At 39.9% G+C, this 13,287-nt stretch overlaps 1 protein-coding gene across 1 annotated transcript in view; it reads right to left on the reverse strand.

Moving 5' to 3' along the window:
- The window catches only part of grin2da (glutamate receptor, ionotropic, N-methyl D-aspartate 2D, a), a 206,682-nt gene that overhangs the window by 93,818 nt on the left and 99,577 nt on the right, over positions 1-13,287 (reverse strand). Inside the window, exons 8-9 of the mRNA XM_008286034.1 lie at positions 11,112-11,317; positions 2,608-2,776 (exon numbers count right to left, since the gene is read on the reverse strand). Coding sequence (XP_008284256.1) covers positions 2,608-2,776; positions 11,112-11,317 — 375 coding nt within the window. The remainder of the gene's footprint in view (positions 1-2,607; positions 2,777-11,111; positions 11,318-13,287) is intronic.

Below are 13,287 nucleotides of genomic sequence, written 5' to 3' on the forward strand. Positions count from 1 at the left end.
GTATCCAGATCTTCCGTCATTTGATATGATAATAATTATAGATTTTTCACATTCACCTTCATGTCAAGGGGAAACAATGTACTATTGTTATTATTTTGTTGTTATTGTCAGTGGTATGGTTTTACATGCATGTCACCAAAAGATGCTGCCAGTAGGGATATCTGTTCATCATTGTGTTTGGGCAAATTATCTTAAAACTGTGATGGTGGGACACTGAATGACTTAGACAAACAATATGTGCTTTGTGCCCACCACAAATGTCATTATTTTGTTCACTGAAGTGTTAATGCAGTTGCCTGCTTGCAAATGTGGCAAACCAGGCAAATAATTGCAGAGAAATTCAGAAGAAATTCAAACCAGAGTGATGGGGTGGAGATAGACACACAGCTGTATGCAGGCTGTAACTGAATAAACTTGATACTTGACACTTTGTTGTACAGAGGAGCAGGTAGCAGCGTTAACAATGGTGAGATGGTTAAATCTGATATGAGCTACACCTTACTGCAGCAACTTCTCTGAGAGAAATTCAAGAAGAAGAAGAAATAGAAGAAGAAGAAGAAGTGGTCTGAACTCCAAGCAGTTCTGGGGCATTTTTTGCTCCTGTCACACTTTTCCTCACTTTGGGCTCATTTTTCACTTAAATATGAAGTCCTGCACCTCTATGGAAACAGCACAACCATGAAAAAATGTAGAGCTCAAAAAAATCCTCTGTGTGGTGTGACACGGATATAATGCAATAACCTGGAGTCAACATGTACAACATTTTTCCAACTCAGTCGCGGGTCATGGATCTTGAAACAGGATAATGACCCAAAACACACAACTAAAAACACCCAAGAATGGATAAGAGGAAAACATTGGACTATTCTGAAGTAGCCTTCTATGAGCCCTGATCTAAATCCTATTGAACATCTGTAAAGGAGCTGAAACATGGTGTCTGGAGAAAGCACCCTTCAAACCTGAGACAACTGGAGCAGTCTGCTCATGAGGAGTGGGCCAAAATACCTGCTGAGAGATGTAGAAGTCTCAGTGACAGTTACAGAAATAGTTTGATTGCAGTGATTGCCTCAAAAGGTTGTGGCACAAAATATTAAATTAAAGGTACCATCATTTTTGTCCAGGCCTGTTTAATGAGTTTATTTAAAAAAAATAATTCTGTTGAACCACGGTTCAAAAGCAATGTCTGATTTTCATTGGTTAATTTTCACAGATTTTTTATTTACTATTACTTTTGTCAGATTCAAGTTATTTCTGTGACCATTGTGGGTTTCTCTTTCATTAACTGAGGGGTACCAACAATTTTGTCCACGTGTCTAACTGTGATTTCAGCTCTCTGCAGCCATTGAACTTTTGCCACATGCTTTTATATACATATCCTCTGTTTCATGTCGTCAAGCAATGAGGACGGAGCAACGAACAAACCTGAAGTTTCTGGTCTGGTTGAGGAAAACTCTGTCAGAAGCACTGGGATTTCTGCAGCAAGTGTACAGAGATTAGACGATGTCACGCTCACGTGTTTTTGAGTGGTGAAGAGGTTTAAAGAGGGACACAAGGATGTGTAAGACAACCCCAGGAGTGGAAAGCCTTCAACGAGCAGGACTGAGGCCAACGTTGGACGTGTCAGGCAGATGATGCGTTATGATCATCATAGGACTGTTTGACTGATCGCAAATGAGCTGAGCATGAACCAGGACAACATCTGGAAGATTATCAATGAAGATTTGGGCACGTGGAAAGTCTGCACAAAGATGTTACCGAAAACTAATGAACGGGGGGATTACTTTGAAGGAGGAAACTTTTAGTTTGGGTTTGAAATATATGTTTTGTGACACCAGTCCTGGAACTTTTCTGACACACCTTGTATATTCAGTTTGCTTCCATATTTGTCTCCTCTTTGCTTTGTGTAAACACAGCCTGCAGTTCACCTGAAAACTCACTGTCAATATTTGTCACATGACTGTTGTAGCTGAGTCAGTAAGGCATCAAGGAGCTTGTAAAATGTACAAGTTACAGAGAAACTATTTTGTAGCAAATTTTTTATGACAGGTTTAGATAAATAGCATGATTTTACACTAACATGACAGAATTGGTTACGACAGATGAGTAGTTCAAGGACTGTCTGAAAGTTACATATCTGACCGTTCTTTCTGTTACTACAATTTCTGTCTGATAACTCCTTGATTTTTTCATTTTATTAAATAATGTCCTTCAAATTTCATTTGGGATTAAGAGGGTTTAAAGGTTAAAGTAGCTATGTTGATACAAATGATGAGTTTGTTGCTTTAGTTATGTTTGTGGCACCATCGCTTAGCATATAAATTCCTGTCCACTCAAAATGATGCCTCTTCCAACAGGCAGCAGAGCGGCCCTGACCTGGATGAGTGGCTGGATAAATGGATGCTAGAATAGATGGGTGGACTGTGCTAGCGTGGTGCCTCTTGTTCAACATTAAACGTGACTGACTACCCCATTAAATCCACACAGAGGACTCACTCAGCCATTTCCTTTTTTTCTGAACAGGTAAATTCAGCAGAAAATACAAGGTATTTTAAAGTTGTAGAAGCATAATGTAATTTAAGAAAAAAAAATAAATGAAAACACCCTTACCTCTCCAACCATGCCGTTCCACTCCCCATCGATGTTCTTCCCGTGCCTGCCGTTTGTCACCAGGTAAAGATCATAAGTGAAGCCCACGATCTTGGCCAGGCGCTTCAGGACATCGATGCAGAACCCTTTGCAGCAGTGCTTCATGGGCCCGGCGGTGTCTACCACCAAACTGAGATGACGTGAGAAAAGACAAGTTAGTGAGATGGTGAATATACTTTCTTGTGAATGACATTTTGAGATGCTTTATCAGGGACGCCATGACCTGTTGAACAAACTAAAAAAAGAAGGTGAGTGAGTTTCTGGGGGAGTGAGAAAACAGACGAAGAACGTAATAGAGGAGGAACAGGAAGCTGAGGAAGACAAGAAAGGTCAGGATCGATGCTGACTGTTTGGGCTGTTGTGTCTGGAGAGCGAACGCTCGGCAGGTCAGATAGTATAGCTCCTGAGGAAACTTGCCACTAAACTTCAATTTGTGCATTTGGATGCTGTCTAAAAGAAAAAATCCCGCAAAGGCCTTTGACAGCCTCTTTCCTCGAAGGCTTCATCCAGCGAACATTTCACCTGGAGAGTTACACATATGGGAATCCAAGTACATTTAGATGACTATCAGTCGAGTGGCTGCAGTGCCCTCCATCAGCTCTCTATAGCAAGTGCCCATTTGATGGTCCCACAGACACTTAGCTATAGCAACCTCTTGGCTCTGTTACCTAGCAACATGGCCAGCGCATTTGGCAAATTGTTTATACTACCAGCCAAAGTGAGGTCAACTTACCGGGCTGTACTATACTTATTAAAGATGTTTGTATCGTTTTAAAGATCTTCAATGTAAGTCTGGTTGTATGTGTTTTGACCGGTAAGGTTTAGCAGTCATTTACACTATAGATTTCTGGTTCCTTTAGTATTTACTTTACAAAATAACTACCCTGCATGTTTTAAGGATGTGTAGGAAGACGGACCCAAGTGCAGCAAACAATGAAAACTTTTAACCCTTTATCGGGCAAGGAGCTGTATATGATAACTTCTGCAGGCTTTAAAAATGGAAGGGAAAGAATCATGTGACTTCATCCAGCCAATCAATGAAGGTCAGGCGACATCACAACACAGTCACTGCGGCCTCTGACCAATCACAAGTGAGCCAGAGTGATAGTTTGACACAAGAGTCATTAGTTCCCTACGTCTAACTGGTGATTTGGAAATAAATGTTTCTTTATCTTTATATGTGCATCATATTATTTGGATTTTCTTTTATACCAGAGGTGGGTCGGGAATCATATATGGTAACTGCTTTGACTTTGATTTGCTGCCTAAATCTAAAACTTTTTTCAAAAGTCAAAAACAAAAAAAAAAAGGCCTCTTATATACAGCAATAACACCGCAGGGTTGAAAATTTTCATTTCCAAATATTTCAATGAGTGCCCTATAAAGGGTTAAAAGACATGTTTAGGGAATGAAACAAAGATTAGCAGTGAACCAAAACTGTAACAAGATCCAGGAAAAATAGTCCATGAATGAAGATGAACAAATTCAACCAAAAGAAGCTGAATGTAAACAGGAAACCCAGTTCACAAACAGGCAGGTAAACAGACAAACTGTCAACTAAAAGATGGCGAGACAAGACTGCATATACACAGGCGAATGAATGATGAGGCATAGGTGAAACCAGTGAGAGAAGGGCAGACCTTCAAAAAGGATGGAAAACAGTCAAAGGGAGGAAGTAAACCATTAGACATACAGGAGGAATGGAATCATTTTGAAGTAAAACAGATCCAAAGACAAGTCCCTCATCTTATTTCCCAGTTTGTACATCCTCAATTCCTTTCCTTGACTCCTCTTCTCATGTTTAAGTCCCTTTCCACCACAGATGCGAGTGGAGAAGGTGATAAAGGGACACGAGAAGAGCAGTCAAGGCAACAGGCATTTAACAAAATGAGACATCCTCGCCTCAGAGCCGTTTTAAAGCGACGTCAGTTAAAATATGACAGCTGAATCATCTGTCCATTGTTTGGCTATAACCGACCGCTGCCGTTTTATGATCTCTGTCAGACGAGCAGAAGAATGTTCACGATAACTTACAGCGTACATTAACTTATAATTCAATTCACAATGTTGTATGAAGTGATGACAATGTCCGGATGTCACGCATTTTTATTGTTTTATTCAACACACATGAAGTAATGTACATAAAGGCAGTGACACACAAAACAGTTCCTACGATGCAAATAAGGAGAAACATGCATCCTGACTGAGTGATATATAAATATAAATATATATACCATTTGTCATTTCTGCTCGCGATATGGTTTGTTGATACGTTTGCTGATGCGGAAAAGACTTCTTTATGGAGACATTGGAGACATGCCTGTGTTCACAGCTCCTCCAGCAGCCTCCTCGATCCTTGAGCTTAAAGATCATTTTTAGGAATTGAGATGTCCTTTGTGATGGCGCACCAGGATTGTTTTCCAGGTCATGGGCAGGACAATAGAGATTGATGTATCTGCAGCAGTAGATGTTCTATATTTACACACCAAATGCTTTGCAAGAGGTTTACATGCTGTCTGCAAACAGATGCATGAATTTTTAAAAGCATTTTCCCAAGAGCAGAGGGATGAAATACTTAGAGCTGAAATCACATGTAAGTGATAGAAATTAAAGCTACAGTATGCAGTGTATTCCAAAGGCAGCTTTAGTATATTTGATGAAAGGCTCTTCAATAATCAACAAATAAAAGTGCTCTGACTAAAAAAAAAAAAAAAAAAAAAACGGAAAGAGAAAACTTTTATCTTTGGTTGGCGCAGTCCTGTAAGAGCTCCTCTAATCATTACATTCGGTCCACATGAGACGATCGGATGGCGTACCTGTCTGTCTGTGCACTCATTGGGCTCATCTCAATTCACTAATTTCATCCTATTCATCTCCACTGTCTTCCTACTTGGAAATCAAGCACCATCATAGAGGATGTCTCAAATCATAAAATACAACTCGAGGAGGGAGGATCAATCATCATGGATGGAGGAAAACTAGCCAGTGGAGCTTTGAGCATGGATGTGAGTGTGTATATGCGTCCTCGATGAAGTCTTTTTCCTACCACATGAATCATAAAACAGGCGTGAAACACAGCTGGAATTAGGGGTGCGCGATATGACGATATTAGATTGTGAAAGATTAGAACATGTAGACAATCTGCCAAAGTGAAGAGATCATATGGATCATTAAGGTCACATTCTATAAACTGTAGTTCTATGCTGATGCAGTGATGCACCAGACGTATTACGTCGCCAACCTGACCGACCAATCACAGCGAATTACGGGACGTGCCACAATTTCTTGCCTGCTTCCTTATTTGTGTGTGTAGTCGTATGGAGAGCCATGGCTGAAAGCCAAGTGGAGGAGTTGGTCACTAAAAACAATTATATGGAACTTTATCTTATTATACAGAACTGTTTTGGCTTTTCCCTAAATTTTCTATCCCAGACGTTCATTCCACAAAACTTACAGCCGAGAGACTTTGCTGAACATCAGGGCAATGAACGACGCTAAAATTGTGGTTCTCGTTGTGATTTGGACCTACTACACCAACACGGAGTCCGATCGGAGGCTACGTCGGCAGTTACCCGAGAGAGAAGGAAGCGCAAACGGTACGAAAATAAAAAAAGGGGAGAAGGAGAGCCAGGATCCATGCTAGGCTGAAGGCTAACCCCTCCTGACCAGCAGGACCATCCTCCTACTCTCCAATGTCCACTCCCTCTATAACAAGCTGGAGAAGCTACGTGTGCTGAGACAAACCCACAGAGAGTGGAGGGACTGTTGTGTGTTTGCTTTAACTGAAACATGGCTCCATGACAACATCCCAGACGGACATACAGCTGGAGGGGACGGCATTATTCGTGGCAGACAGACAGGCAGCTACCTCTGGGCAGCATCTGCAGCTTCACCATTGTCACACCATCGTGTGTGTCTTTGTGTCCCTGAAGACCTACCAGGACCCGAAGAGGTTCGCCATGTTCAACGTGATGGAGGCGCGCATGGACGCAGCGGCCACTTCGGGAGACAGCGAGAGTGAACGTTTAGTGTCTTGCCTATCCCAGACGTTCATTCCACAAAACTTACGAATTAAATGATCCTGAAGAAATGCTCTCTCATCTTGCCTTTACTACTGTGTATGTACAGCAAAATGACAGTAAAGTTGACATGATTTGAAATGACAAAGCGCAAATAAAGGTAATTTGCAAAGTTTGCACAGAGACGGTTCGCACATCGGATGGCAACACAACAAACTTGTTCAATCACTTTAGATACAGAAATGGTTTGGTTGCACTGACCAGAAACTTACATGTGAACGAATGAATGAAATGAATAAAAAACACATGCAAGAGCGTGATAAAATCAAAATCGTGATTTTATAATTAAAAAAACATGATATGATATTTTTGCCATATCACCCACCCCTAGCTGGAATATACAAATCATGTCAGGAGCATGACTAACAAATATTATACAGTATATATATCACTTAATAAAAACATATAGCACTCTTTGTGTGTCATTACTCCTTTTTATACATATGTGCATCTGTGCGTTCTAGTTAAGTTGTTCCACGTTGTGTACTAAATTAAAACTAAATATGCTGGCTACTGTAAGCTATCATGAAGACTGTTCTGTTCATCTGACAGACATCACAAAATAGACTGTAACAAAACAATAGAGAGATGATGTAACTGCGCCACACATCTTATTTAATTGATGTTGCTTCAAGACAGTGACTCCGAGGTGGGGATGTTTCATTCTGGTAAATGCCTTCCTTGACTTCTCTCTCTTTGTGTCTGTTCTGCTTGGGTGGGATGGACTAAGTTGCAAGGAGAGAAGTTAAGGAAAGGAATCTAGGGTGTGCAAAATGGGAAACGAGAAGGGCAGATTGTGCATCACTGCAAAGCGTGGTGGACACATTTTACAGTTCTACCTGAAACCTGCTACATGTTGCACTGCTAAACCTGCAAAACATGTGCATATGTTTGTGAATTTGTGCGTCTTTCAGTGCTCTTTGTGGTCTTGATCCTCTTCTAGTTTCATTAGGATATGTTTGCATGTACCTGTCTGACTTTAAATCTTGCAAATCTAGTGGTGTGGCCTGTTTGTGTGTTTGTCTTCAGAGAGTACTCTTGCTGTTGTACGATCCCACACTCTGGCTTCACGGCAGCAATATTTCAGGGGCAGCTTTTGAATAGTAGAGATATTGATGAATGCAGCTTTAACTTTTCTGTTTACAATCAAGAATGTATTAGTAACAACATAGAAGCTAGAGATTTTATACATTTTCCTTTATTAACCATATTAATACTCTCTTTTTTTGAGCTAAAACACCAACACAGCTACACTGGTCAGCTTCAACTCATTAGGTGCGTTTACAAGACATTTAACATGTACGATGTGTGTCTCGTAAAATGTTTAAAGTGTGATGCAGTTCATTTTCAGTGCCTGGTTGAGGCTTGTTTATTTGTGTTTTTTTTAAAACACTGAACAAACAAATCATAACCTCAATGGCGATGGTGGCAGAAAATAAAAGCATAAAATGGCTCAGCCACCGCACTGCAGCAAGGGGGGAAATAGGAAAGAAAACAAATTAATTACACACTAAGCGAACGAAACACATAACAGATAACAAGGAAAAACAGAGAGAGGAAAGTGAGGAAAAATCATTTTCGGGAAAAAACAAATGGAGTCAAAGTAGGTTGATTAACAAGAGAGCAAAGTTCTCTCTTAGCCAATAAAACTGATGCAGGATGAACTCGTTATCTTCCCATTGGCCAGATCATGTGGTGGCATGAAGGAAGCTTATCTTGGATAGACGGGGACTCACACACACACAGAGTATATCTTTCACTGACTTCCTTTTGCCTCAATTGAACCGTATACCTACACTAAACAGCAGAAAATGATTTTTAAACGAGTCTCATTATAAATACTACTGAATATTGTGTCTGATGCATAAATGCAAGTTTTAGGGATTATCAGGAATCATTACCTGGCATCATATATAAAATGTGCTAAAATGATATCAGCAAAGTCACATTACGTTGTGCTTTTCTTCCAAGCGTTGATAAGGGTGCAGCGGGGATTTCTTGTTCCAATTAAAAATCTTTTGATTTTCTGTGTAACTTACGCTTGCTGTTTATTATCTGGATTGATTAAAAGATTATTAACCTGACTTCTCTGCATGGTTTCTGGTTTCCTTTACGGTTTTAGCCGTAACTGAATCATGCTTGCTCCTAAACGTGTGCTGTGATTGGGTACCATATGGCTTTTAATGATTCTATAGATGCTGGGAGGCAAATTAATTTCCTCTTGGGGACAATTAAGCTATTTTAGGATGTTTTAATCTATTGATCCCAGAAGCAAAGTCTTTCCTTAAACCTTTCCCCTCCCTGCACACAGCACCTGGAGATGGTAAAGATTTACTGTCTTGCTCATGGACGTGTGGCCAGACATTTCAATTTCACAAAGGATTAGAGCGAGAGACCTTCTGGTTTTAGGATAGTCTCTATCTAACCACTTTGTGAAACTTCTTTTCCACTTTCTGCTAAGGTTTATTGGCTGATAAGGAGTTTGAGAGAAATAAAACCCTGAGGATATGTCAAGGTAAAACATCACTTGTTGTGTGCTAAACTGACTCCTGTTGTAAAACTGTTGTGATCAATTCTCGAATACAAAAATCTGACATCTATATTTTACTTGCCCTCTCCGCTTATGGCCATAATAAACTGAAGGTGATCCTGTCCTGCCACTTTGTCTGAAGTGGCAGGAAAAAGATACTTCCCCTCCACTCATTTTCTCTTTTGTAATACTGAGTACTTTCAAACCTCTCATTACATTCACTGAAAGAGTCAAATTTAACACCTGAGGATTGACTTTTCAGCACTGCTGCGATGAGGAAAGTGTGTGAGTGGCATTTTGCCTTAACAGCCATATAATGGGCAGCTTGGCTGTTGTTAAAAGCCAAGCAGGCTGGAACCTACCATTGTGAAACCATTCATTTGTAATGTGAAGTGTGAAGAAATAGTGTTTGATGCTAAGAAAAGTGTATTTATGGACAGCATGTGAGCATAATTATGATGCCCTTAAAAATCAAGTTTTCATATGAAAAAAAATCTGAATTACAGTTTACAGCAGAAGTGAGTCACCACTTTGCTAAAATAACTTGAATGTCAGACAATTTCAATTTCTATCACGTCTCAATAATTTGTATTATTTGTAAGCTGAACACTGTTGTCTCTTATGAACAATCCAGAACAGATGCTTTAGCAAGACTATACTGAAAATGCAGGCTGCAAAGTAGAAACTCAGAGCAACAAACAAATACACCTGTGATCAGTGACACAAAAGTGAAAGGAAAATTGTGATCACTGAAACTAAGGTACACACACATGTGATTTTCAATCAGCCAAACTGCATGAACATAGTTATAAAAATGAGCTGTAAACACAGAAACTCTCTCAGTTTTCGGACCTTTGGGATTGTCTTTCTGCATGTCTGCATCATGGCTCCACATTTATAAGAACTGCCACAGGAACTGAAAAATATTATTTGGGTCCTTCACAAAGATGAAAATGTATACAGACTGATCAACTAAAAACCATTGCAAACAGTTGCAACAGCAATTGAACGAGCCACAGTACCACTAATCAGGGCTGCAGTGGTCGTCTTCCTAAAACAATGCTATGGACAGCGAGCTTCACTCACAATCTAGTTCTGAAAAATAGATGTCTAAGTGTTTCAAATTTGGCACAGGGTTTATCAGTGCGTCTCTGTGACAGCTCAGACAGTGTAAAAGACCGCTCATAACATCAACCCAAATGGACAGCGTCCAAGAAAAAAACTTTGTTTGCTCTTTGGCACAAAACTGCAGCATGAAACTTTGCTAAAGAACATGAAAAGAAGATTACTAATCAGTAGGAGCATATTTCTTGGTCAGATGAATATGATGAGCTCAGATGGGTTTCAGCATGTTTGGGACATGGCAAGGACGACTACAGTGAATGCATAGTCCTGACAGTGAAGCACAGAGGTGGGAGTGGGCTCATAGAGAGGATTAAGGAGATGGCATTTATAGATGGTACCATGAATGCCTGTACATATACCACAATACTGACTTAAACTAACTTTTGTTGCACTGAGTTCATAATGTGTGGCCTGTATATATATATATTTTTTTTTTTTTTTTTTTTTACATTTTGTGATATTGCACACAGGTGTACTCATTGCAGTTGTATAATAAACTGTAAAACTGTTTTTAACTTGAAAACGACAGTATTTCTGTTACTACTTTGAGGGCTAGAATATCAGCGGCTATACATGATTGTTTATTCAGTACTTTTCGATTGTTTGTGTATTGAATATGTATAAATGTGCACACCAATCACTGAGAGTGGAACCTTTCACAGCAGGATGAAAATATAACACAATACAATAGTCGGGAGTTTTCACTCATTTTTGGCAAAGGGGTGTATTACCTGGAGTTGACGGGCATACGGCAGGGTACAGAATCCCGGATACAGGAGCTGGTGCCTGGGTCAGCTGGCTCCACAATGACAAAGGGCCTTTCTTCAAGGGTGACCACTCGGAGGTGTTGGGCGTCATCCAAAGGCTTCAAGAAAGAGCCATAACGAGACCAGGAATGGTAACGTAGGCGCAGGTGTCCGTTCTCCCACCAGCCAACCTGGAAAACATACAAGCAGGCAAATGATCAGGTCTGCAGGGCCTGAAACGCTGATTCACTGTTTCTATGCTCAAGATTCTACACTCAGATGTACGTCGCTTTGGATAAACGCATCTGCTAAATGAAATGTTTGAATTGCAGAATTGCAGATTCAGTGCCTAGAACAATTGCGTCATATTAGGCAACTGGGTTAAAAAATGTACACTCCTTTAAATACCTAGGTGACAGACTAGACCTTTGCTCCTCCAAATACACGCATACATATGTTTTTTAATCGGTCATTACCAATAGTAGAATGATGGAGGAAGCAACTGATAAAAAAGGGTCAAAGCTGAATTTTCGTGAAATAAAGGTAATTTAAGTCAAGAGTGTTTATTTTCAACACATAACTTATCTCCATTCAGCTTGGATTTACTCCATATTTTTCTCTCGGTCAACCACTTCTCCTCCCTGTTTCATGAGTTTCACAATAAAAACACACTGCTTTATCTGGGCATAGAGAGCCTCTCCAGAAGGTTAAATTCACCTGTACTGTACACAAATGTAATGTCAAAAAAAAAGAAAAAAAAACATTATTCCAGTGGTTTGCTACAAGTGTTTTGGAACTCAACATATTCTTGTTGTTGTGAATTGCTGGGTACTTGAGGTTGCATTGACATTTTCCTCCTCTCATGTTTTCAGTATCTAATGATGGCAAAAAGCACCCAAAAGGGACCTGAAATAGATGTTAAAACGTGGAAGTGTATACCTCATGCATCTCGATATCCTCCACCTCTTGCGAACAGCAGAGGTGTCGCCATTTGCTGCGCTTGCTTTGACATTTTACATGTCATTTGAGTGATGCTGGGTGTCAGCATAGCGGCGCTCTAAACTACACTTAATGCTGTCATTTACCTACTATCCCATGTCTTTGCTTTCTGTGTTTGGTCCTGGTGTCTCTGTATCTTAAACGTGGAACGCCTAAAGGGACAACATGAGGAATCACAACACAACAGGGACCCGACAACTCTGGTTACAACTTGGTAAAGTATGTTATGTGAGGACTGCAAATACATCCGTCCACTGACTTCATTGTACATTGAAGAAGAATAAAAGCAACATTTTTTTTCATGTTTACTGAGCAGTTTTTCCTTTAACCCTGTAAAATAGTATTTTGGAGTACAGACTGGGAAGAGACAGTTTACAGTGTCACAGTAACCTACACGTGTAAACAAATCTGTTACCATCAACTGAAGATGGAACCGGATGAATGTGTAACTGCAACACAGCAAATGTGTCAGATATTCTGTCATTTTCTAGCTGTGCTGTCATATATTTAGATTTCATTTTGCATTTAATTTTCCCTGCAGATCTCCCTGATGGTGTTGGGATTTGCACAACAAACATGCAAAGCCTCTGAAAGCGCATGTATGTGTGTGTTTACTGTCGCTTGTCAGGCCATTAGGATTACCTTAACCTTAATCGCTATATGCCTCAACTCTCACACGAAACCTCACCGTAAAGCCAGGTCTCAAAAGGAAAGAAAATTATCGACCTCGTGAGGACTTCATAAATTGACATGTCTTCTACAAGCATGCAGGCATTTGTGCTGGTTTATTTTTGAGTTCTGTCGTTGGTATAATGCAATTCAATAAAACATAACTGAATCCTTGCTCCATCCTTATGCCTAAAATGTATAAATCCAACAACAGTTAAGCCTGTAGGGACCAGAAATGGGTCACACTAGATATTAATTAAATCCGTTAGTAGGATCTTCTTGGATTCCTTCCATCTTCTAATGAGTTTCAGTTATTACTTGTCCCTCTGAACTGCTGGCAGATCTAAAAGGCATGCTGTACCTTTTATCTTCGTCAAAATGCAAAAATTACATAATTTACCACAGTTAGACACTATAAAAATAAAAAGAAAAAGAAAAAAAACACAAGATTTTTCATTTAAAAATGGTGTTGGTGTCATGTATAGCTTCCTCA

Source organism: Stegastes partitus, unplaced genomic scaffold (genome assembly GCF_000690725.1).
Source record: "Stegastes partitus isolate 25-593 unplaced genomic scaffold, Stegastes_partitus-1.0.2 Scaffold427, whole genome shotgun sequence".
In the NCBI taxonomy this organism is placed as follows: domain Eukaryota; kingdom Metazoa; phylum Chordata; class Actinopteri; family Pomacentridae; genus Stegastes; species Stegastes partitus.